At 40.5% G+C, this 22,116-nt stretch overlaps 1 protein-coding gene across 1 annotated transcript; it reads left to right on the forward strand.

The window, feature by feature from the left end:
* The first annotated feature begins 131 nt into the window (after positions 1–131).
* GGH (gamma-glutamyl hydrolase) lies at positions 132–14,665 on the forward strand. The gene is made up of 9 exons (XM_054285202.1): positions 132–261; positions 1,042–1,156; positions 2,543–2,593; positions 5,706–5,790; positions 8,104–8,242; positions 9,076–9,182; positions 9,293–9,383; positions 10,599–10,736; positions 12,887–14,665. The coding sequence occupies exons 1-9, from the start codon at positions 132–134 to the stop codon at positions 13,006–13,008; spliced, it is 978 nt and encodes a 325-aa protein (XP_054141177.1). The 3' UTR covers positions 13,009–14,665.
* Positions 14,666–22,116: the final 7,451 nt, after the last annotated feature.

A 22,116-nucleotide genomic window follows, 5' to 3' on the forward strand; every position in this document is an offset into this window, starting at 1 on the left:
CAGGGCGGGCACCCAGCCCGGCCCGGCCCAGCCCAGCCGGCAGCCGTGCCCGGAGGCGAACCGTGCCGTGCCGTGCCGTGCTCCGAGCCGAGCCGTGCCGGGAGCCGTTGGCCGTGCCCGCAGCCGTGGCCATGGGGCGCCCGGCCGGGCTCGGGGGCGCCGCGGCCGCCGCGCTGCTCCTGGCGCTGCTGTGCTGCGGCTCCGCCGCCTCCGTGGCGCGGCGCGACCGCCCGGCCGGGCGCAATGACAGACCCATCATCGGTAAGGGGCCGGGGGGCCGCGCACCTGCCTGGGCCAAAGGGGGGCGTCCCACGGAGCCGAGGCTGGGCTAGAGCTGGTGTAAGCGGCGTTAGGCTGTTTCTCTAAAAGGCTTGCTTGAGAGATGTTACAGTGCCGAGCAGTCATAGCAGGGAAGCCGAGTGTTAGTCAGGTAATTGTGTTTGTGTGGTACCTTGTGACGGGGCGCCGGAATTGATGCCCCGTTGTCTCGGTGCCTGCAGCTCCTCTGGGCAGTGAATGCATCGCTGCTAGCTGGTATGTAGGAAATGGGAGCTTAATTAATTAATAGGAGCACGGGTCTTAGGAGGAGCGGCTGAGGAACCTGGCGTGGTTTGGGCAGGAGAAGAGAAGGCTCCTGTGTGACCTTATCGGTCTGTACCATTGCCTAAAAGGCGGCTGGAGCCAGGTGGGGGTCGGGCTCTTCTCGGCAGCTAGCAATAGGACAAGAGACACTCTTAAGCTGCCTAGGGGAGGTTTAGGTTAGACACTAGGAAGAATTTCCTCACAGAAGGGGTGATTAGATGCTGTAATGGACTGCCCAGGGAGGTGGTGGGGTCACCGTCCTTGGAGGCATTTAAGGAAAAACTGGACATGGCACTTGTTTCATGGTCTGGTTGGCACGGTGGAGTTCATTTGTAGGTTGGATTTGATGATCTCAAAGGTCTTTTCCAAGCTAATAGATTTAGTGATTTTGTGACTTTTCTTTCATTGTGTGGCATTTGCCATGTGTATGGTGCTAATTTTCTTCCTTGGGCCCTTCAGGGATATTGTCACAGGAATGTCACTTTAATGAATACCAGCAATTTGGAAGATCTTATATTGCGGCTTCATACGTGAAATTTGTGGAATCTGCCGGTGCTCGAGCTGTGCCTATAAGGTACATCTTTTTAATCCTTAGGAGTGGATAATAATTGCATGATGTAAGGTATGATTTTAGAGGCACAGAAAGTACTTCTGCTGCTTTTCTGAGTGTTTTTTGCTCCTCAAAGATGATTTGAAGATGCCACAATTCTCAGAGTTCCAGAAATCAGAATAAAAGCAGAGTGGAAAATATACTTTTTAACACTTCTACTTATGTTGCTAGTCTCTCTTTGAAAAGTTCTAATTTTTTTTTAACCATTAAAATTGTCTTCTGTAGTTTGCATGCATGGTTTTTGAAGTTAGCTATATTCAGTGTACAGTGTAGTGCCCCACAAACAGACATAAATACCTAAATACACAGGTGTAGATACCTTTTTTTTCACATTTTGTAGCCCTGGAATTCAGGGAATGAAGGAAGGCTATCAGTACTCCTTTCAGAAAACAAAGTCCAGTTCTGTTCAAACTATGAGTCACTATCTTCTTATGTTTTGGTTGTTTGGTGGAAAGTTAGCAGAGTAAGTAACAGCAGACAGTACTTCATATCAATGCTGAGCTATAAAATATTAAATGCACTGAAACCAGATGGTAAAATTATAAATTTCCATACTTAAAAATAATACTAATACAACTGCAGAAAAACAAAATAGCATGTATCTGCACAGTCCAATAAAAGCACCACTCAAGTGCCTGAATTAGAAGCCAGCATTCCTCATGTAGCTGCTGGAGCTTTCAGAATGTTTGCTGACCAGAAGCTTCACTGCTGAATAGATGCTTCTAATTCTGGCAATTAAATTACCTGCAGCAAAGCTGAACACTTTCACTTACACCCAGCTTATCACACCTCTGCAGAAGTGTGGCCATCTGTGCTGGTTTTGGCTGGGCTAGAGTTAATTTTCTTCACAGTAGCTGGTGTGGGGGTGTGTTTTGGATTTGTGCTGAACACAGAGTTGATAATATAGAAGTGTTTTTGTTATCGCTGAGCAGGGCTTACAACAGAGCCAAGGCCTTTTCTGCTTTTCGTGCTGTCACGCTGGCAGGGAGGCTGGGGGTGCCTGGGCGTGACCCACTGTTTGCAGCTCTGCCCTTCTTGGGAATCAGTTGGAAACCGGAGTTGCCGGTCTGCAGGAAATAATAACCGTGCCATTGGTGTAAATAGTGCATTTTTCAGGCGTCTTGCAGAAGTACCTCATCAGGAACTCTATCTGACAGGGCCCTATTTTCAGTCTTGAGGACTGAGCTGTTTCTAGTGAAATGTTTCATTTGATTTGTGTCCATCTTACTCTGTTTAAAGCATGCCTTCTCCATATTTTCTGTCAGACATTTCTGTTCAACAGAGATTATATTTTTGCAGTCAAATATATGTATGTAGTATGTATTCTATAATTATTTTTTGGTGTTTCAGATTGAATCTTACTGATGAAGAATATGATAAAATCTTCCACTCTATTAATGGGTAAGTCTTGAGCACTGATTTTCTGTTGAAAGGCATGATGGTTCTGTTTTTGAGCTCTGCTGTGTTCTCAAGAACATTGTCTTCCTACTCTCTTGAGAGGTTGTGCTGGGCACTGCAGACATGAAAACATATTCAAAGACACAGAATGCATTTTTTCATCCAGTATTGGTGTGCTGCCTTTCCTTCCTTGCGGAACACGTCAGATAATCTGCAGCAGTGCCAAGGCTCATCTTGGCATTCCCTCGTGCTTGTCTGCAGACAGGGAGAAGTGGTGTTATAGTATGAGCAGTTTTGCAAGTGAGATACTCAACTTCCTCTTTGGTAATGTTTCTGTCTTCCTCATTTCACCTGTCACCTTCATTTTGACGGTTAATAGCATTTGCTTAGTATTTCACCCCTGTTTCTACCCTTTCTTCTCTCTCTCAGTCCTTTTCATATCTTCTCTATTATAAAAGTTTCTGATTTCCAGTCTCTTCTGCTCTTTTCTCCATGTGTGCTCTCTCTCTTGCTACTTGAATGGTCTGTCTTGCCTGTTGTGATTCTGTGTCTCAGGTCTTTGTTAGAAAAACTTCCTGATTTTCACAGGATCTATGGAAACTGGCCACCCCTCTTTTCTTCCTTGTAAAATGTGGGATGTTGTGATCTTGCCTAACAAATTTTATTGTAGACTAAACAAAGTCAAAACCTTTTATGTTTTTTTAGCCTTGTGCTGAAAGTGCACTTCAGAAGAGCGAAATCAGCTGATGCTACTCTTCAGAGCCACGGTGGTGTGTGAGGCCAGAGCGTGTGATTGGGCTGCTTGTAGTCATGAGATCAGCATCTTAAACCATGAATACATTTGTTAAGCTTATGCATATAACTAGAATGTTAATCAGCATGAATAGACCTTGCAGATTTAGACCTTTGGCTGTCTGGGAAGTGCATTGTCCTCCTACATCAACATGCCCTGGACACTAAGACTTGGGTCTTTGCAGTCATGTGCTATAAGCGAGTGTAAGACAGTGATGCTTTTGTGTGCTGTGTTCTGTTGGGAACAAAATTAATAATTTCTGCCCTTTCTCATGGCTACCAGCTTCACTTTGGTTGCCAAAAGGAATTTCCACCAGTGGGGTCTCTCATTGTTTCTACTTCACCACCTATATCAATGCAGAAGCCAGTGTTTGGAAAGCAGATCCTCTTTCTTTATCCTTCTGTCCCTGCAGTCAGAAGTCAATTGAGTTTGTGTTATGTAGGTGAGTGAGGATGGTCTGTATTTCCTTCTGTGGCCCTCCACTGTCACCTGTTGGCTTCCATGTTGAATCTGTGTGTAAATAACAAAAAGGAGCTCTGGAGGAAATGGCTTATATTCTGTGGAATATAAGAATAAGGAGGAGATACATTGATCTTTCACATTGTTCTTTGAAGTTGGAAATTATTTACTATTAAATGCTACCATCTTAAAATCATGAAATGTACTATATTAAAAGCATAATTTTATGAATGTACTCCTGAGGTAGGAATTGAAGTGCCCAGTGGAAATCATCAGCTCTAACCAGGCAGTGATACTGGAATACACGTAGTTGCATTTCAATCTGCTTATGACAATGTCAGGCCATTATCATTGCTCCTTAATGGGTTATTTCCTTTTTGCATTAGCAAAAATGACAATCAGTTTTACTAATTAGTATAGTCCAGGTTTTGGTTTGAACAGGTGGAGAGAATTTCCTACCTGTTTCCAGGGAAAGATCACCTTATTTGTCTAATTAGATCTCTGAAGAAACCTATAATCTGACCTGTTTTGAAAATACCTTCAGCTGTATTAATTTTCAGTATTGACACTGGGAAGTAAAGTTTTTTGTGACTACTACTTTTCCACCAAATACTTGGTAGATTTTACGTGAACCTGTGCATGATTCACTTGCAAAAAAAAAAAAAAACCAGCAAATATAAATGCATATTTGTTCTGCAAATGCTTGGGATCATTTGAGATGTTATTTGTTTCTAACTGCTTGTTATTATCTCACTGATTCAGATTGCCATTTTCAGAGCACAGACATGTAGAGAAAATCCTACAACTGTTTCAATAAAAAGTTAACATTAATGTATATGACTTGAGTAAATCCAGTTGAGGTCCTGCAGCAGTAGATTCAGGAATGCTCACACATCCAGTTTTGTTGGTTCTGCAGGCCCTGTTCCAGTTACAGTCAGGAGAGGCTTCCTTTATTTCATGTTACTGTTTCTGATGCTACTTGATTGTTTTCCACGTCATCATGTGTCCATGTGAATTCTCTGCCTGACTGTGCTGAAAGTTTTTCTTCTCTGGTGTTTTTTTGGGTTTGGGGAGTCACACAGGGAATTGCCATTCTTGATTATATTTTGTTGTGGAAAAAGCTTGTGCACTTTTTTAATGAAATTGTTCCTGAGATTGTCTTCCTTAGCTCTGTGGGATCCTGTGTGACCCAAAGGTTATGGTCAAATGTACTTTTCTTCCTTTTTGATAGTAACTTTTTGATCTTTGCTGTCTCAAATAAGAAGGTCACTATGCCAGGACTGTTTTTCTGAAACTGGACAGAATGAATCGAGATTTGGGCTGGAATTTTGAAGTGGTAGTGAGAGCCAGCTGAGAGTCAGGATAGGAAATGAGTCATGGCTTGCTACCCTTTTGTATACCAGCTGAAATCTGTGTGTTTTATGTATTTTCTGTTTACTTTCTTTTTCCTTATGTTCTATTAGGTTTGATCTATACTTTGTGATACAGTAACCATTCTTCAGTGGAAGAACAGTATGATTAAGTTAAATACTGAAACACCTAAATTTAGCTGTCTGCCTGTGCACTAGCTGTCCAAACTCACATAATTAATGGAATGCTAGTCAGTGCAGCCAGTGGAACTGACAGGGCTGTTCAACCTACCCACTGCTCAAGTGTCTGCTCTGGAATATCTGTTTGAATGTCTAGTGACTCTCCTGACTAGATCCCTGCTGTCCATAATGGGAGCTTAGATGCCTGTCTGTAGATTTCTGAAACCTAGACCTAAAGACTACCCTTAAAACAATCAGACATTTCTCTGTGTACATTGTCCGAGTTTTGGGTTGATCACTGTTACTAATCATATTCTTGGATGTTGCCTTTCAGGCTACTTCTTCCAGGAGGTGGTGTGGATCTTAGGACTTCAGAGTATTCAAGGGTTGCTAAGATGTTTTACCTCAAGGCCTTGGAGGTAATTACTAAGGAGCAGTTGGTTCTTGTTATTATCACTGTTCAGAGATCAAAATGACAGGTTCATATTATTCATAGTTTTGCACTGTTATTCAGTGGGTTAACTTTAGGCCTGAAAATAGGTAGCTTATTTCTTGCTTCTGCATAAAACTTCTGCATTAATAGCTTCGTGACACCCACTCCTGTTTTATGCTGTGTTATGATCTTAAACTCCTAAGTTCTTCAGGTGAGAATGGTATTGTTTGTTCATTGTACCTGAGGCTTTATGACTCTGTGTAAACTTGGCTATGAGGAATTGCTCTTCCACCTTTGCTGCTGACTTTCCAACAGCAGGCAGGGAAAGTGCAGCAGTGGCATTCACAGGACCAGTCAGCTGCTGCAATTCTGTAATTGAGCTCCCTTTACTCTTCAGTCCCTGTGGCACTAATGTTTTTATTCTTTTTTCTGTGTTTGTAGTGAGTCTTGCAAAGACTGTCTCAATTTTATGTGAGATGATTTCATTTGTCTTTCTGGAGCTGCTCACTGTGTGCACTGCAGCCTGTGCCTTGGTATGCAGCACTGGGGCAAGGGTTTCTTGTGGTTTGTTGTACAGGAAATTATGTTGACATTTCACAATGATGAACTGAATTGCCTGTGTCACTTTACCATCAGAGAGACAGGTTTATTAGCTGAGATATGTACTACTAGTGACTGAGAGACATAAAATATTATTCAGTTCATCCTAGGTAACCCTTTATAACAAAGGATGGTTTTTCCTTGCTGTTTGTGATAATTCTGTGTTTGATATTCATCTTTCAAATCTTAATTACTATAAAATATTTCTAGTTTTACTTATGTAAGGTAAGCTGCAGTAGTCAAGAGTATCTTTACAAGTACAGAATGACTGAATTTTATCTTTTTCTAAAACATGAGGGGTCTTTTTCATCATCTTTTTCATTTTTCATTTGCAAATGTTCACAATGAGAAATTACTTTGATCCGTCTCTGCTTTAATATGAATAGAGGATATGAAATGCTAATCTCCATTCAAGTCCATAAAATTTTACTACTTTGGCAAAAATCTAAATGAAATACTATTTTTCAGCTCTTAAATTGGTTTTTCAAATGTGATGTCTGGAGTTGTTTAATACATGCTTAGCCTCCAGGCCCTAGTTTATTTTAAAAAGTAAGTGAGGGGGGGCACAAAATCTTTGTTTCAGTTGTAATTAGTTTTAAACTGTAGTTTATTTTTTGCCTTCAGTAGTTTTAGTCCTCACTTGCGACTCCAGTGTCTGTTTTTCATGTAAGGTCTGTGTCTCATTATACATTAAGGGTGGTCATGAAGACTCTGCAGCCCTATCAGCCTTTTTTCTGTACATCTTCCTTGCTTTGCTGTGACAAGAAGTATTTCTGTGAGCTTTGATTACCATACTGTCAGTAATGCAGTAGGGGAGCGTTATTATTCTGAGCCTGTCATTTTAGCTTTCTCAAAAATGGCTTTGAGCAGCAGTTCTTTGGGGGTGGTGTATTGTGGTATGCATAACTTTAAAATGTTTAGAGACTAGTTAAGAAAAACTAGTCAGATTTCACAAAAACAGGAGTTCTGAAACATCCCAGTCTCCAACATATGCTTACTATCAAGTGTAAACCTTTTAAAAATGCAGATTTCCACTGCATGTATGCACCATGCTTAATTAGGTCACAAGAAACTAGTTGTGTTCTTGGTTTTTTTGCTTTCTTTTTCTCCTTTATGCTTTTTTTTCATATTGTTTCCACACTGGCCTGCCAATTTTTATTATTTTGAAAATTATTACCACTTTTTAATCTTGCTTAAATGTACATTTTTTCTTTTTGGAACACAGGTCTAAACCTGCTAGTTAAACAATCCTCTAGGTATGTCATGTAAGACCACAGCTATGCTAGTAGTAGGATTCATGTTTTTTTAGTGCAGTTGCGTGGGCACAGACATTGCAAAGGTCCCTTGCTGTGTGACCATGGTGTGCTTTAGAGAAAAGTTTGAATTGTAACGAGCACTCTTTCCCTCAGAATGGTGACAGACTCTTCTGTGTCCCTTCTAATGATTGATTTTTTTAGAGAAATGTTGCCATTTTGTGGTTTCTGTTTAGGCTGCTCTCAAAATGACTTGTAGAACAGAACAGTCAAATCAGTATGCGCAGTATTAGGCTCAGTTTGCTGCTTCAAAACTCATATATATCCTTTAGCCTTCATATATTCTCACCTACACAAAATCAAGTAAATGAGTAGAAAGTTCTTGTCAGTCTCTTTTCTGTAGATTTTCATTACTGTTTCCTTATGTCATTGCTTTTGTTTTGTAGGCTAACGATCAAGGAGATTATTTCCCAATCTGGGGAACATGTCTTGGACACGAAGAGCTTACATATCTCACAAGTGGTGAAATTTTACTTGTTCACACCAAGACAAATGGTTTTTCACTTCCTCTGAACTTTACCTCAGGTGAAAAATTCATTACATATCATGTCTGAGTTTTGGTAAGAGGTGTTGTGTTTTGTTCATGATAAATATATGGGTGAATGTGAGGTTCCTGCTGGTTATCTTCTGTTAAATTCTTTGTTATTGAGTTGCATTGACTGTTTTTGTAAAGTCAGTGCAGCTGTCACTTCTTAAGTAGAGGAATGAGCACAAGCCATTTGAAACCAACAGCAGTCAGCAAAAACTAAAGTTGTGGCTCTTTGAGTCATTTGAAAATTCAGACCTACAAAGTAATGTTTGCATTTTGTTACCAAGTTCACAAAATTCACAAGTTCAAAACCTACTAAGCTTGGAGAGCAGGTGATTTTAAATTTTTGAAATCACCTCTTTCCTCATGATGAATAGTAGCATTACTGTTGAACAATAATTGAAATCACAGAGATTCCTTGAGATAGAGCTGTGGCACTTAGCAGCACTGGTAAAGTGTGGCTTCTGTTGATACTTTATCCTTTGTGAGTAATTAAAACAAAATGTAGCATTCAAAACTTCTGTCACTTGTGCTCATTGTGAGTGGAAAGGCCCCTGAAACGAGTGTCAAAGAATGGTGCTTATCTTTTTCTCTCTCTTAGTGAGAACTTTGGATCCTCTCTGGGTCAAGACCGGTAGACAGTGATAACAGCATATTGGAAATCTGTTGTAGTTATTTCACTGAGATTTGTTGCAGGATATTCTAAAATAATCAAGATTTACTGCTGAAAAAGTTTAATACAGCATTTTATTAATTGTCTTCTGTCTGTATAACTCCATCTGAGACCAGTTTCGGTAATAGAAAATACTTTTTCTTTTCTTTGTAATAGCTGCAAAAGACAGTAGAATGTTCAGGAATTTCCCTGATGATGTGTTATACGCCCTTGCTACCGAGCCATTGACATCAAACTTTCATGTATGGAGCCTCTCCATGGAGGTATTTGATCTTTTTATTTCCTGCATACAAACTTCTTTTTTTTTGTTGTTAGAACTAGAAATAAATAAACAAATAACACCTTTTCCCTCTTCCCCCTCTCCCTGTCATAGAATTTCACCAATAATGAAAAGCTTCGTAATTTCTATAAAGTTCTGACCACTAACACTGATGATGAAGTGGAGTTTATATCTACCATGGAAGGTAAGGAAATTAATTTCCTTTGGAAACTGTGACTGTAACAACCTAGTCCTTTAGGGCTGTTGTGGCATGGATGTGAATTGGTATTGCAAGTTGTTCAAATAGCAGGGTGAGCATCAGCCCCGTCAGTGCTCTGGCTGTGAGGAGCATTTCTGTTTGCAGGGATATTTTATCTTTAGAGTACTGTGGGCCTTACTACTCCTCCCACCCACCATCCCCCTTCCAGATATGCTGTTACAGGTTAGCACTGGTGTGTTTGAGCGCTGTGCTGTGAGCTACACAGCTCTTGTGCTGCAGTAGTGGGATCCCTGCACAGTGCCTCTGTCGAGCCGTGCCTGCCAGCTGCCTGCTTGGGCTGGCATTTCCCTGGTGCTCTCTGTTTGCTGTATGGGAAAAGCACTCCAGGCTGCTGAGGGAGCAGCAATATCTCTCATTACCTTAGCAACAATGCTGGTAATTGTCCTCCTCCAAAAGCCTTTTGCATGACTTGTTTTGTCTGTTTTGCACTGGGCTTGCTCGGCTCAGGAAGCAAGTTAGCTCTTCAGGGAGTGTTTTATCTTCATCAGTGCACCACTAGCAGCCCTGTCTTAGGACCCAGCTGTCACCAATGGGATTCTTCTGTGTGGCATCCTGGCTGGCCTCCAAAAGAGAAGAATAGCTCTTTGATCAGCAAACCTGATTAGGCTAATGACAGGCATCACCGTGCCTGCAAGCAGTTTATCACAGAGCAGCCATCAGCTGCTGTGCCGCTATTCCCTGGAGGAGAGCTAAGGACTGACTCCCCCAAAATGTATCAGGCCTGGGAGCTGCCCTGGATTGACTGGGCCTTCAAGGAGATATGAAGACTTGGATCTTTCCCATGGAGCTGGCATCCTGTATGGCTGGGAATGCTGTGTGATGCTGGCAAGAAGATAGGAAGCTTTGAGAGTGATATACTTCAAACATTATTTTTGAGTGTGTATATACATTAATTATGAAATGAGTAATCAAAAAAAGATGTACAAATATTTTCTTGTGTGAGGTGAGACCCTTCTTTTACTGTATCTCTTTTCCTTCAGTTCTACTATGACTTTAACAGTGTTTCAACTTGCTGTTTAAGCTTTTGTGAAACTGTTAATAAGATATATTTGTAGCTTATCCTCTGAGTCTACTTTGCAGTAAGATTAATTACATGATTCTTAAGGCACACATCTTTATACACTTTGTGTTTTGTTGTAGCATACAAATATCCAATTTATGGCATGCAATGGCATCCAGAGAAAAACCCTTTTGAGTGGAAGGATTCTCCAGGCATTCCACATTCTCCATCTGCTGTAAAAGCAGCATATTATATGGCTGATTTCTTTGTTAATGAAGGTAAAAAGTTTATTATCTATAAATGTGGGGGGTGAGAGTGAAGCATTACTGAAAAACTTAGAAGATGACAGATTTCTTTTTCAGCTGTCAAAGTTCAGTACCTCGTAGTGCTTTCTGAGAAGATTATTCTGCAAGCTTTATAGGCTTATAAAACACCAAAGGATACTAGAAATAGAATGGCTTAGTGAAAGTAACATCAAAAGGCCAAGCATTCCACAAACTCTTTTCACTAGACTGGCTCTAAAACATTGTTCTATGACTTCCTACCATTTCAAAATATCCCTGTAACATTTTGGCCTTTCTTACACAAAGACAATAAACAAAAAAAGTACTCCATTCTCAATTCCAGTGGCTTCTTCAGTTCCAAACTGCCTTGCAGTCATTCAGTGTGTTCTCAGTTTTGCTTGCAAAATGCATACACCAGGACTATAAATAGGTCTTGTACAGTATGGATGTGTCAGAAGGGTGCAATATGTGCCCTACAGTTGTGTTGTATAGACAGCACAAGAAGTTTTTGAATTTTACAGAGCTGCTAATTTTTTTTTTTGGTGTTTATACTCTTAAGAATCTGGAAGTAACTAATGCATAACATTTTGAGAGTTTATGACACTTCCCATCTGTTTGTTATAAATAAGCAGGATATAAATAGAAGAGTGTTTGAAGGAATCAAACTTTATTCCTTAATTTATCCCTACTAAGTAATTCTGCTGGACTATTTTATGAAATTGTCTTACCTCCTTGATGGGGACTATGAAGAACATAATAATTAAGCTGGTTGAGTTTGGTCTCTAGACTTGGTCTCAGATCAAAAGAGTCAACTTAGTGAAGAAATAGATAGTGATGTAAAAAATGCAGTTTGTGCTGACCTGATCAGTAAGAGTGTAGAAATAAAATTTGCATTTCATACAAATTCAAGGTGCTTTTTGGCATAAATTAGTCCTATTCCTCTTTGTGAAAATGTTACAAAACCATTTTCATATGGAAATTAGGGCCAGGCAGAATTGGGCTTCTGAGCAGCCTGGTCTAGTGGAATTGTCTCTGCCTATGGCAGGGGGTTTGGAACAAGATGATCTTTAAGGTCCCTTCCAACCCAGGCCATTCTATGAGATGGCAGACTATGATAAAAACAAGGGGGAAAACAGGAAAACAGGAGAAAATAGAGTGTAAGTCTGATTTTAATGTTGTGGTCTAATACTAGAATGCAGTGTGTTCTCTGGCTTTGTTTGCTACTTGCTCAAGTGTCTGTCTGCAGACTGTACTCCCAATAGAAGCTTGCTCAGGCCATCACCCAAGTTAAGTGGGGCACAGCAAGTGCCAGCTCTGCCTGTAAATCCAGTTGAGGCACACTGCCTGTGAGTTCTGTTACACAGTAGGTGTGCACAGCCAAGGAGCCTGTGCAGAGTCCCACACAGATGTGTCACTAGCTTCTGGATCTACTCACCTACAATTGTGATAGAGCAAACTTTCTTCAGCCAGCGTTGTCCACCCCCATCTCTTGTACCAAATCCTAAATTACTCTTCATGGCCTCCCCAGTCTTTTGGGGAGGTACTGAGGCATTAGCTGATCTACTGAGTACTTCATATCATAACTTTGCAATGAGTAATTGGCATTTTTAGCTAGTGTAAGGCAGAATATCTTCCCTAACTTTGAAAATAAACCACAAGATGAAAAATGTAAACTGTTTTCAGCCGGTAAAAATACACTAATGTGTGATCACTTAGTAACTAAACCATTCTACTGAAATACCTTTTTTTTATCCATCCATCATTAATTTTAACTTCTGTAGAGTTGCCAGCTTGATAAACCAGGTGAGAATTCAATTTCATTGTCCTCTTCAGCACAGTCCATGCAGCTTTCAGTAGGCTGATAGTCTCATGCATTTCTTTCAGAGTTAAAGGTTTTTCCGGTAGATACTGCCAATATCTCATGGATAAATATTTTTTACAATCTTGGCTTTAAATTCCCCCTCTCCAGTTATAAAAAATCTGCTTTAACCAGCTTTCTGAGAATGTATCTTCACAGTTCTTCATGTACAAGCTACAGTAATCCCATTTGTTGCTGTGCCACACAAAATAACTTAGTTTGCCAAGATAAATATTGTTGAGGAGGATAACATTAAAATAATCTGTACTTTTGCAATGTTTTACAGCCAGGAAGAGTATGCACCATTTCTCCAGCGAAGAAGAGGAAGCAAAAGAATTGATCTATAATTATAATCCAGTTTATACAGGACCATTTTCTGCATTTCAGCAAACCTATTTTTTTGATTGAGGATCTTGTCAAAGGTGCAGTGATGTTATTTATAAATAAATTATTTGCCAGCATTGTGTAATTAAGCTGATATCATGACAGAAAGCTAGAACAGATTTCTTTTACAATGATTTATTCTGTGTATCTTCTGCACTATTGAAACATTAATATATAAATTTACATTCAATAACATAATAATCATCTTGGATCATGCTTTAAGGCAAGCTACAGAAAAATGTATTTTTCTTCCAGGAAAGAGGACTTGACTATGCTTATAAACTTTGAAGTAATCACCTTTGGTATAAGGAAAAGCTTTCATATGTTTTGAAATATGAGACGTATCTTTGTAAAATGTTGTGGACTATGATAGCACTAGACTCTTAGATACATTGTGTAGTAAAATCCTGTCCTTTTCAAATGATTTGGCAAATGAGACTCTTGGATTTGTCATAGATAAGTGTATGCAGCCAAGTTCTTGACAGAGACTCCTTTGTCATTTCAAAAACTGACCAAAATAGTAAGTCATAATAGCAAACAGATTTTTTTTGCCTAAGAAGTGCATTATGTCGCATTTGTGAGATTTTCTCTTGTAGATTGAGCATTATTTGGAGTCCTTATACCTTGTGAGGCCTTCATATCACAAATACCATATAAAATAAGTAAGTTTGGAGGGCATAGTTCAGTGCTGATTCCACTTTCAGTTCTTTTCAGTTCAGTTTTATACATCCTCCAAGAATTAATCTTGGAGTAACTGGAGACTCCAGATATGAGATGCAGACACTTTGTATTTAAAAGAATGTAAATTTAATTTTTCTCTAAGGTGTCTGACTTTTCCCATAGCTGGGTAGAATTTTCACTTGAAGTCAAGAGGTAGTTTGCCACTGTATTAGTAAACAGGGTAGTTTCTTTCTGTCTTGTTTAATAGCTCTGTGCAGCTAGAATTTAAACAGCAGATGAATGTACATGAGCAACCTGTTAAAGGTGACACAATGTGCTAATGGCAGTTGCATGCAATACACCTACACTGTTTTCTCTCTGCTTTGCTCCAGACCTGGTGAAAATTTTTTTCAGTGGTTTTGTGTGTTGTCCAAAAAGGAACTAAGACTAGACAATCAAATGTAATTCTCCTCTCCAGCATAGCTTCCAAGCTCTTGTTAACATTGACAAGGATTTGGAGTTTATGAAGAATTCAGGTTTATAAACTTCAGCTCTGTTTTGTAGAACTTCATTCTCTCAGGTACCATATCTGAATAAGTCTGGTAAGTTTCTCAGGTTTTTCAAGTAAAACACTCTCTAACTTGTTCTTTATCATGAAACAACTGCATAACAGAATGTGAAATGCATCAGTTAGAAAAAAACTATGAGGAAACATTAACTGGAACTAGCAGAAAAATACTTCTAGGTAATTACAAGCTTAAACATGAGATATTTTTACGTTTGTCATATCAGCCAACTTAGTAAATGGTTATCATTTCTTGCAAGGGAAATGTCTGCAATGGTAGTAATTAGTTCCTAAATGTGTAACTATAAAGAGTATTATGTGTAATATGATGAGAGAAGTTTATATATGATGAATTTATATAATGTGTCCTTCCTTTATACGCTTTCTCTTGTAAAGCCTTATTTGATGATATGCATGATTTTCCCGTGATACGTGGAATAAACTTTCTTTCAAGCAGACTTGTATTTTTGTCATCTTTTAGATACCACCGATGAAGCACTGACAACAGTGATTGCTTTCTTGTTTCCATCTGTGATAGTCATGAATCAGAAGGTTACAACCTGTATCTGCCTTCTGTGGTCATGCAGCAAGTCAGGGTCAGGATGAGTGAGTGAGTGATCCATGTCCTGGCACAGACATGCCCAGAGCACAGGTACCCTTGCCCAGGGCTTGAGCTTAAGTGCACTTTAATGTTGTTGGTTGAAGCGGGCAGGAGCTTTCACGAAGGCTGCCCACAGATCATTCTCACAGAGCCTTTCCACAGCCCATTCTCACAGAGCAGGGTCACCCCAGGGGCTGTGTCAGACCTTGCTCAACACAGGCAGCCAAACCCCCACGAAAGTGGGAAGGAGCTGCAGCACTCTCAGGGCTCTGAAAGCTGTAAGCAAAGAAATTTCTGTCTATTCCTTATAATACCCAATATCTTCCATCATGTTCTGCAGCCAGAAACTGTAGAAACCCAAAGTTGTCTAGGAGTCACCTAACAGTGAGTTTAAAACTTTGTTTTAAGGAAGCCCTCCCCTCTGCTCTGTGTTGTACAATTTAGTTTTTCATTGCACAGACAGAACTCCTAACACAGTTTTTAGAAATGCTGGGGAGAGAAGGAGAGCCTGTGACCATACTCACAGCTTACTGAGCCTGGTGTATGAGCCTAACCAACTTGCTTGTTGCTGTGTTGGAAGAACATCCACTGATCAGCAAGGTAACCCTAACACATGTCTTGCAGACCATATTAAATCATCTCTAAGAAAAGTTTGAAATAGTTTCCTCCTTGGAGTATTCTGCTCTTCCCACTAGATGGCCTCCAAGAACCAGTATTTTCTGTTATTTTGTAATTGGGTGTGGTTGTGTCTCTGAAGTTGAGTAAGATATTTACTGTACTATGGTATGTAGTGGGGTGTTTGGGATGTGGGGGAAGAAGGGAGGAGACAATAGCACTGGAATCTTACTGGCAGAACTGGGCATATTGGCAGGACTCCATGAGAGAGTCAGTGAGCATTGAATTAATTCAGCTGGGATTAAATCTTGTTTCCAGTGAATATTTAAACCACTCAAGCATTAGCTGGAGGTGGCTGGAATTACATCTGTCTTTCCAGGTGGTTGTTCCTCCCCTTTAGCTGTAGAATCTGTCTTGGTTCCATTTCCTATAAATATGAAACTAGCTCATGCAGAACAGGACAGACAGTTTAGATGGGAAGAAATGAGAACTTGATCTCAGAAAACCTTTGCCTGGGAGGCAGGAAAGACCAGTTTGAATTTCTTCAGGTAAGGAAGAAATTAAATGGAAGAAACTTCCTGAGTAAGTGCTGTAAGTATGGAGTTGAAGAATAAGAGGAAGAGCTTGACCCACAGGCTTCATTGTGGGGAAAAACAAATCACAAAACAACTTGCCCAAACCCCCACCACTTTTGGGCTGACAAGCTGTGCAAAATTCCCTGGCAAGGTAGGGAATCCAAAGCAGAGATTACTGTCCAAGCGCTTCTATGTTGAATACCATATTTTTAGGTTAACTTTTAACCTTTTCCCCTTTAGCATCAGTGCCACCATGTTCATTGCTGTGGATACTGCTCAACAAAACAATATTGAAAGCTGGACTGTACTGGGGAGATTTCTATAGAAATTAATGATTAATGGCCTATTAGGAGCAGTGAGGAAAGTATGGAGACAGTTTGAACAATGAGGAAGAACAATAAGGAATGATTTCCCATTTATGTGTTAATCCTGCATTGCCCTTATGAGCCAGGAGCCCTGAAAGAGGAATAGTTGTGTGTGTGTAATCAGGTGGCTGAAGTCTGCATGCCAAAACTCAATCAAGAATATTTGGTTTTGAGGTGGGAATATGTACATAAGGTTTCAGTCACTTTTATCACAGTAAATAATATTTTATCTGGCGTTGTGTGGGTTCTTTTGTTTTTTTAATACTGTGTAGTTCTCATTCATGTATCTGGTGATAGTGTTAGCAGAAGAGCTATGGGAATTGGCCAGGGTTCAAGTCCACTAAGGTTTCTAAGTGCCTTTTCAAATTATTATGGTTTGAGTACTTATGTGGAAGACAGATTGAGAGATACTGTGAAGTGATTGATTACCTCTCCTTGTTAGCCTTCTGTCTTTCCCCAGGACAGGCCTCTTCTCTAATCCACTGCTTATTTATAGGGCAAGTAGTGAAGTTTATCCTGCCCTGAGCCACCTGTTGATAAGGATACTGTTCCAGCTTTCATCACTTCCTCGTTATGTTTATATCTGTTTCAAAGAGTAAGCAGTGTGTTTTAAGAGCCAGCTTACTCTTTTAGTTCTTACATAACCAAAAAAATTTCCAAGACAATTTCATCCAAAAAAAAAGCCTAGACCATTTAAAAATAGGTGTCACTATTTGGAGGAGCACTTGAACAAAGCATTCACTCCAGACTTAAGCAAAAACCCTGTGATTGTCTGATTTTCAGAGATGTGGTGAACCAATATCCCTTGCAACTAAGCTTTCTGTAAATGAAAAGCAGAAAACTCAGAAGGTTAAAAGGGGTAAATTCTAGCAGTTGCTGCTTCTGAACATCAAAACAAGTGGGTTGAATGCTGTGGGCTAATTTTTGGGGTAGAGTTTATTCTCTCCACATAGTTTGGATGGGACATTGTTTTGCATTTGTGCTGAACACAGGGTTGATAATTCAGGGATGTTTTACTGTCTTTATCTCAACCTATGAATTTTCTCAGTTTTACTCCTCTGACTCTCCCCCCCACCCCTCTGTGGAAGGAATGAGTGGCTGTGTGGGGCTTTGGGGCTAAATCACAGCAGCTTGTGACTGTGTAGCTCCCAAGCTGCCTTTGATGATCTCTTTCACTGTGTGTATGCAGGTTTAAGAGCTGCTGTTATATGTGTATAGTCTCTTGCAATTTTCCTGAAGAATAGATCAGCAAGATCAGAAAGACTTAAACAGCAATTTTCTAACTGGAAACACATTAGGAAATTAGTTTCTCTGTGTGACTTCATGAGGCACTGATTTAAACTGGTTATCATGACCTTAATTCAACTGCAGAAAGGGAAGTTTGAACTTCATATCACTGTAGTTGACCAGGATTTACTCAGCAGGTCTTGTACTAATAATGCCTAAGGATCTGCTTTTTCAAAAGACAATGGAACATACTAGTCTGATTAATTACTCCATTATTATTATTATATTAATTACTAATTTTAATATAGTATTAGTTTAAATTAATAATAATGTTGGTGGCATTATAGAGGAGACACAAAGTAAAGTGAAGAGGCTACAGACGATTTCTGAGATTTTTCCAAAGGAGCTATGTCAGAACGGAAGTACTCCAAAGTTTTTGGCCAAACCCATTCTCACCCTGGATGAAGTTAATTCTTTCCATTCTTGTAGACTTCTAAACTCATTGCTGGCTTTTAAACTGTTGTACCACTGAGGGAGGACATTTGCAGGATCTAATAGCAGATCTAAACATGTCTTGGGCTTCCTGAGGAAAAGAGAGAAACCTGAGGGACCTATTATCTGCTTTGCTTTAATTTGAGGTATTTGTACTGATTGTTTCTCATTAATATTTTCAATGAGCATCTCAGTCTACCACTTCAACAAAAAGTACTAGTAATTATTTTGTTTCTGAACTTAAAACCAAAACATTTTCTATATTCTTTATATCACTCAGCTGAACAGAACAAAATTTTCCTCTTTCTAGGAACCAAAGCTACTTCACTGTTCATCCCTAGGCTCTTAAACTTTACTTGGGTTTCTTATCAAACTCAGGATGAGTTTGTTCCCATCCCTGTAGTTTTCCCACTTAAGTTCTTGCAGACTGTGCTACCTTGCGGCTCCTTAGGGAGTTTAATTACTGTACCAGAATGCTGAGCAGCTTCCAGCAACAGCTACCATAGTCTTCCCAAATTACTGACTGTTCTGCTTCAGATGCCTGCAAATGGGGGAGCTGGCTCCATGAGCACACTAGATGTTTGAGCAAGCCCTGTAGCTCCCTGGCCAGTTTGTGTCAGCTGAAGCTGAAGCTCAAGCCATTGCACCCAAGATGATGATTCAACATAAATGTCTTTCATTTCCTTTTATTCTTAACTGTCAAGACCCTTGCCTTCCCTTAGTTGTGTTTGCAAAGTTTCCCTAAGAAATCTGTTCAGAATCTGTCAGCTGTTTTCTCTTTGTGTTCCACACCCAAGGAATCAGGCACATGAAATGAATTCCTCTGGATTAATCGCCAACTCTTTTAACAAAAAGTGAAACTTGAGATGACATTATACTGTAGCTTTTAAGCTATGCTTAAAAGAAGTGAGTGGGGGAAAGTTATCATAGAGATGAAGCATGTATCTTTATGCATTAATTTTATTTTAAGGGAAGCTGAATTGCATAACATCAGCATGGGGAACACCAGTCCAGACAATAACATCTGTTTGAACAGCAGGGCTTGCTGGGCACCTTTTGATTTCCCAAATTTCTCACTTGTACATTTTGACTGCAGGGTCCAGGGTACTGTATAATGCACCATCCTTTTGGCAGCCATTCCTGCAAATGCTCTGCATGGATAGTGATGGTCACTCTAGGACTTGGGTGCTAAACTCAGTCTCCTTCTGAGGCTTGGCTGTCTGTGCCAGTCAGGCCACAGAACTGCATGGGACAGGAATACAAATCACGTGCCAGGTGATGTTTGACAAGTCAAGGTTTCACAAAACACAACATTTCTGTCATGTCTCACTTGTGTTTAGACAAATTAGGAGAGTTTCGATTTCCCAAGAGAAGAGCAAGCCTGAGGCTCATATCCTGCATTGCCACAACAGTGAGTGCAAACACATGCCCAAACCATGCCATGTATTTTTGCTGTTCAAAAGGACTTAAAGTGACATTCAGAAAGGTTATTAGGTGTCAAATAATGCTCTTTTTAAATTCATTCTTTATAAGAGAAAATTAATACCTATGTAATACAATGAAATTACTTCTATGTAGAAATTATATCCAAGGAGGATAGTGGTGACCATGATAAATCTCCTGGGCACTATCTGAAACTGAATGCTCATCCATGCAGTGTCATTGCTAACAAAGCCTGTGTATATTTTGAATTCCCAACCTATTTGGTTTCTGGATGACATGAAGCAGATGTCTGCTGGGATCAGTTGTCCCCAGGTTGAGGAGTGGGAGCATGTTTATACAGTGTCATTAGGGCTAGGGTTCCTATGGGAAGAAAAAAAATCCTGTTAAAAAAAAGAAAACAAACCAAACCAAAAATGTCTTTAGAACAGACCTTGATTGTCCTGCTCAGTTTTCAGTTACAAGACAGATTGACCCCATATGGTAAATGAAGGTCTAGACTGATGTTTTTCTTATGAACTTTGCTGCAGCCCCTAAATCACTGCCACACATCATTTTTATTTCTTTAGCACAGTTTATCTCCTGCTAAGCTTGCCATGACTTCAGTGAAAGTTTTTTTTTAACTCAGGGCCATAATGTTGAAGAATATAATGCAGACAGATGGATGATTAATTGTATGAGAAGTAATTAAAATGAAACATGATCTCATACTTTCATGTGTAGTACAATTTTGGTATTTGTCTTGTTCTCTGTGTCCTTCAGAACTTCTTGATAAATTATCATTTAGATACCAAGACTTCAAACCAGACAAGAAAAATGAAAGAGCTTCATTCGTGCAATTTGAAATTAGACTGTGTCTCTAAAAAATAAAGGCAATTAAAATTTGGGATGTCTCAGCTGCCTGATTAAGCATCTAACAAGACACATGACTGGCACTCCTCTCCAATCTTTATTTATTTGTTTATTATTAAAAAGCTCCTCAGATGTGTATAAGCCATCTGCTGCTTTCAGATTCTCTGAGCCTTGGTACATTATGCATCTGTAAAGTGTTTTCATTTGATACCATTAACTATGGAAATTTGAGAATGAAAATTTCCAGTAGAAAAAGTTGATGCTTTCTAGACATTTCTGATAATGGCCCAATCTTTCCTCTTTTGTCCCCTACATCTCTATTTTGATCATTACAGCCAAGCTGCAGACTGCTTTGGTGTGATGAATGACACCGGCCAAGCGACAGCAGCCGGGCTGGGTCATTCCCAACATCTTTGGGCTACTTATCCTGGTTATTTCCTCAGCTCACTGTGGAAGCTTCCACCTGGAGATGGGGCCCTGGCTCAGCTACAGGACTGCAGAGCAGCTGGAACCTGGATCATGGTGTGTTGAACATCAAGGTGTAACAGTGCCAGGATGGGCAGGACAGCATGACACCCTGTGAGGAGTTTCAGATGGAGGAGGATGCTCTGTCTGCTGGTGTTGGTGTCAGACAACAGCCCAGGGAGGGACTTATTTGGGTCCCAGTTGGCTCCCAGCTACACACACCCTATCATAACTACTGAGCCATGTAAACTCAGCCATGCCTTAGCACTGCTCCTTCTCCTCTTGCAAGGGCAAGGAAAGCCCACAACCCTTCCTGGGCACAAGCATGCCTGCAGACAGGTGTGGGAGGAAGCCCAGCCTGGGTCAGCTTCACCCAGACCTGCCACACAGCTGGCAGTGAGCTGCCGCCCTCTCCTGACTCCTGCTGAAAGCCTTCTGCCTGCAGAAAGCTGCTGTGCATTTCTGCAGTAATGGGCATGCTGAGCTTTGCTGGGACATCTGCTGTAATACAGCAAACACATGGAAATGAGAAGGAATACATCAGCACATGAAAGAAACTGGCCCTTAGCTCCTGGATGGAAGCTGAAGCAAGACATGGCAGCTGCAGCTGGTGAACAGTGTTACTTCAGGCACTGGAATTTCCAGCTGACCCTTGTTCTTGATTTGAGCATGTACCTGTGGCTTTCAGTCATCTGCCTGCCTGCCAGTGTCTGAAAGATGGAAATCCCAGCCTTGTGGACAAGGATGGGGATGGAATAGTTATCTATCATTTGGCCTTCAGTGCTAGGAATCTCCTTCCACCAGTAAAATTCCAGGAGAATTCTGAACCCTGCAGCAGTCAGCCTGCTGTGTAGCAGCAATGCTCTGGGCCCTGAGGGAAAAAGTGGTAGTGAGAAGGCACCACTCTGATGAGTGAGATGTAATTCCACCAAACCAGGCCTCATCACATCATAGAAATGTCTTTCTCTGAGGCATTGGCCCCCTACCTGTGCACTGCTCAGCTTCCCTCCTCCATCAGTCAACCTCCTTAGCCCATGGAGGGGAGGTCCTTGGTGCCACACAGCAAAGATTTTATTTCACTAAAGGAAAAGGTGAGACTGGAGCATGTAACTTCTCATTTGTGAAGAATGAAATCAATTTTCACACCAAACCCCGTATGACTTGGGCTTGTCTTTACCTACAGCTTCACCAGGGCTTTCCCCTCACCTTGCAGAAGTAGCCAGGACCTGATGCAGATATGTGGGGCAGAGTGAGCTAGACTCATCTGAAGAGGCA

This window comes from Melozone crissalis, unplaced genomic scaffold (genome assembly GCF_028551555.1).
Source record: "Melozone crissalis strain CALT ecotype California unplaced genomic scaffold, PUWL_Pcris_2 ptg000042l_1, whole genome shotgun sequence".
NCBI lineage: Eukaryota > Metazoa > Chordata > Aves > Passeriformes > Passerellidae > Melozone > Melozone crissalis.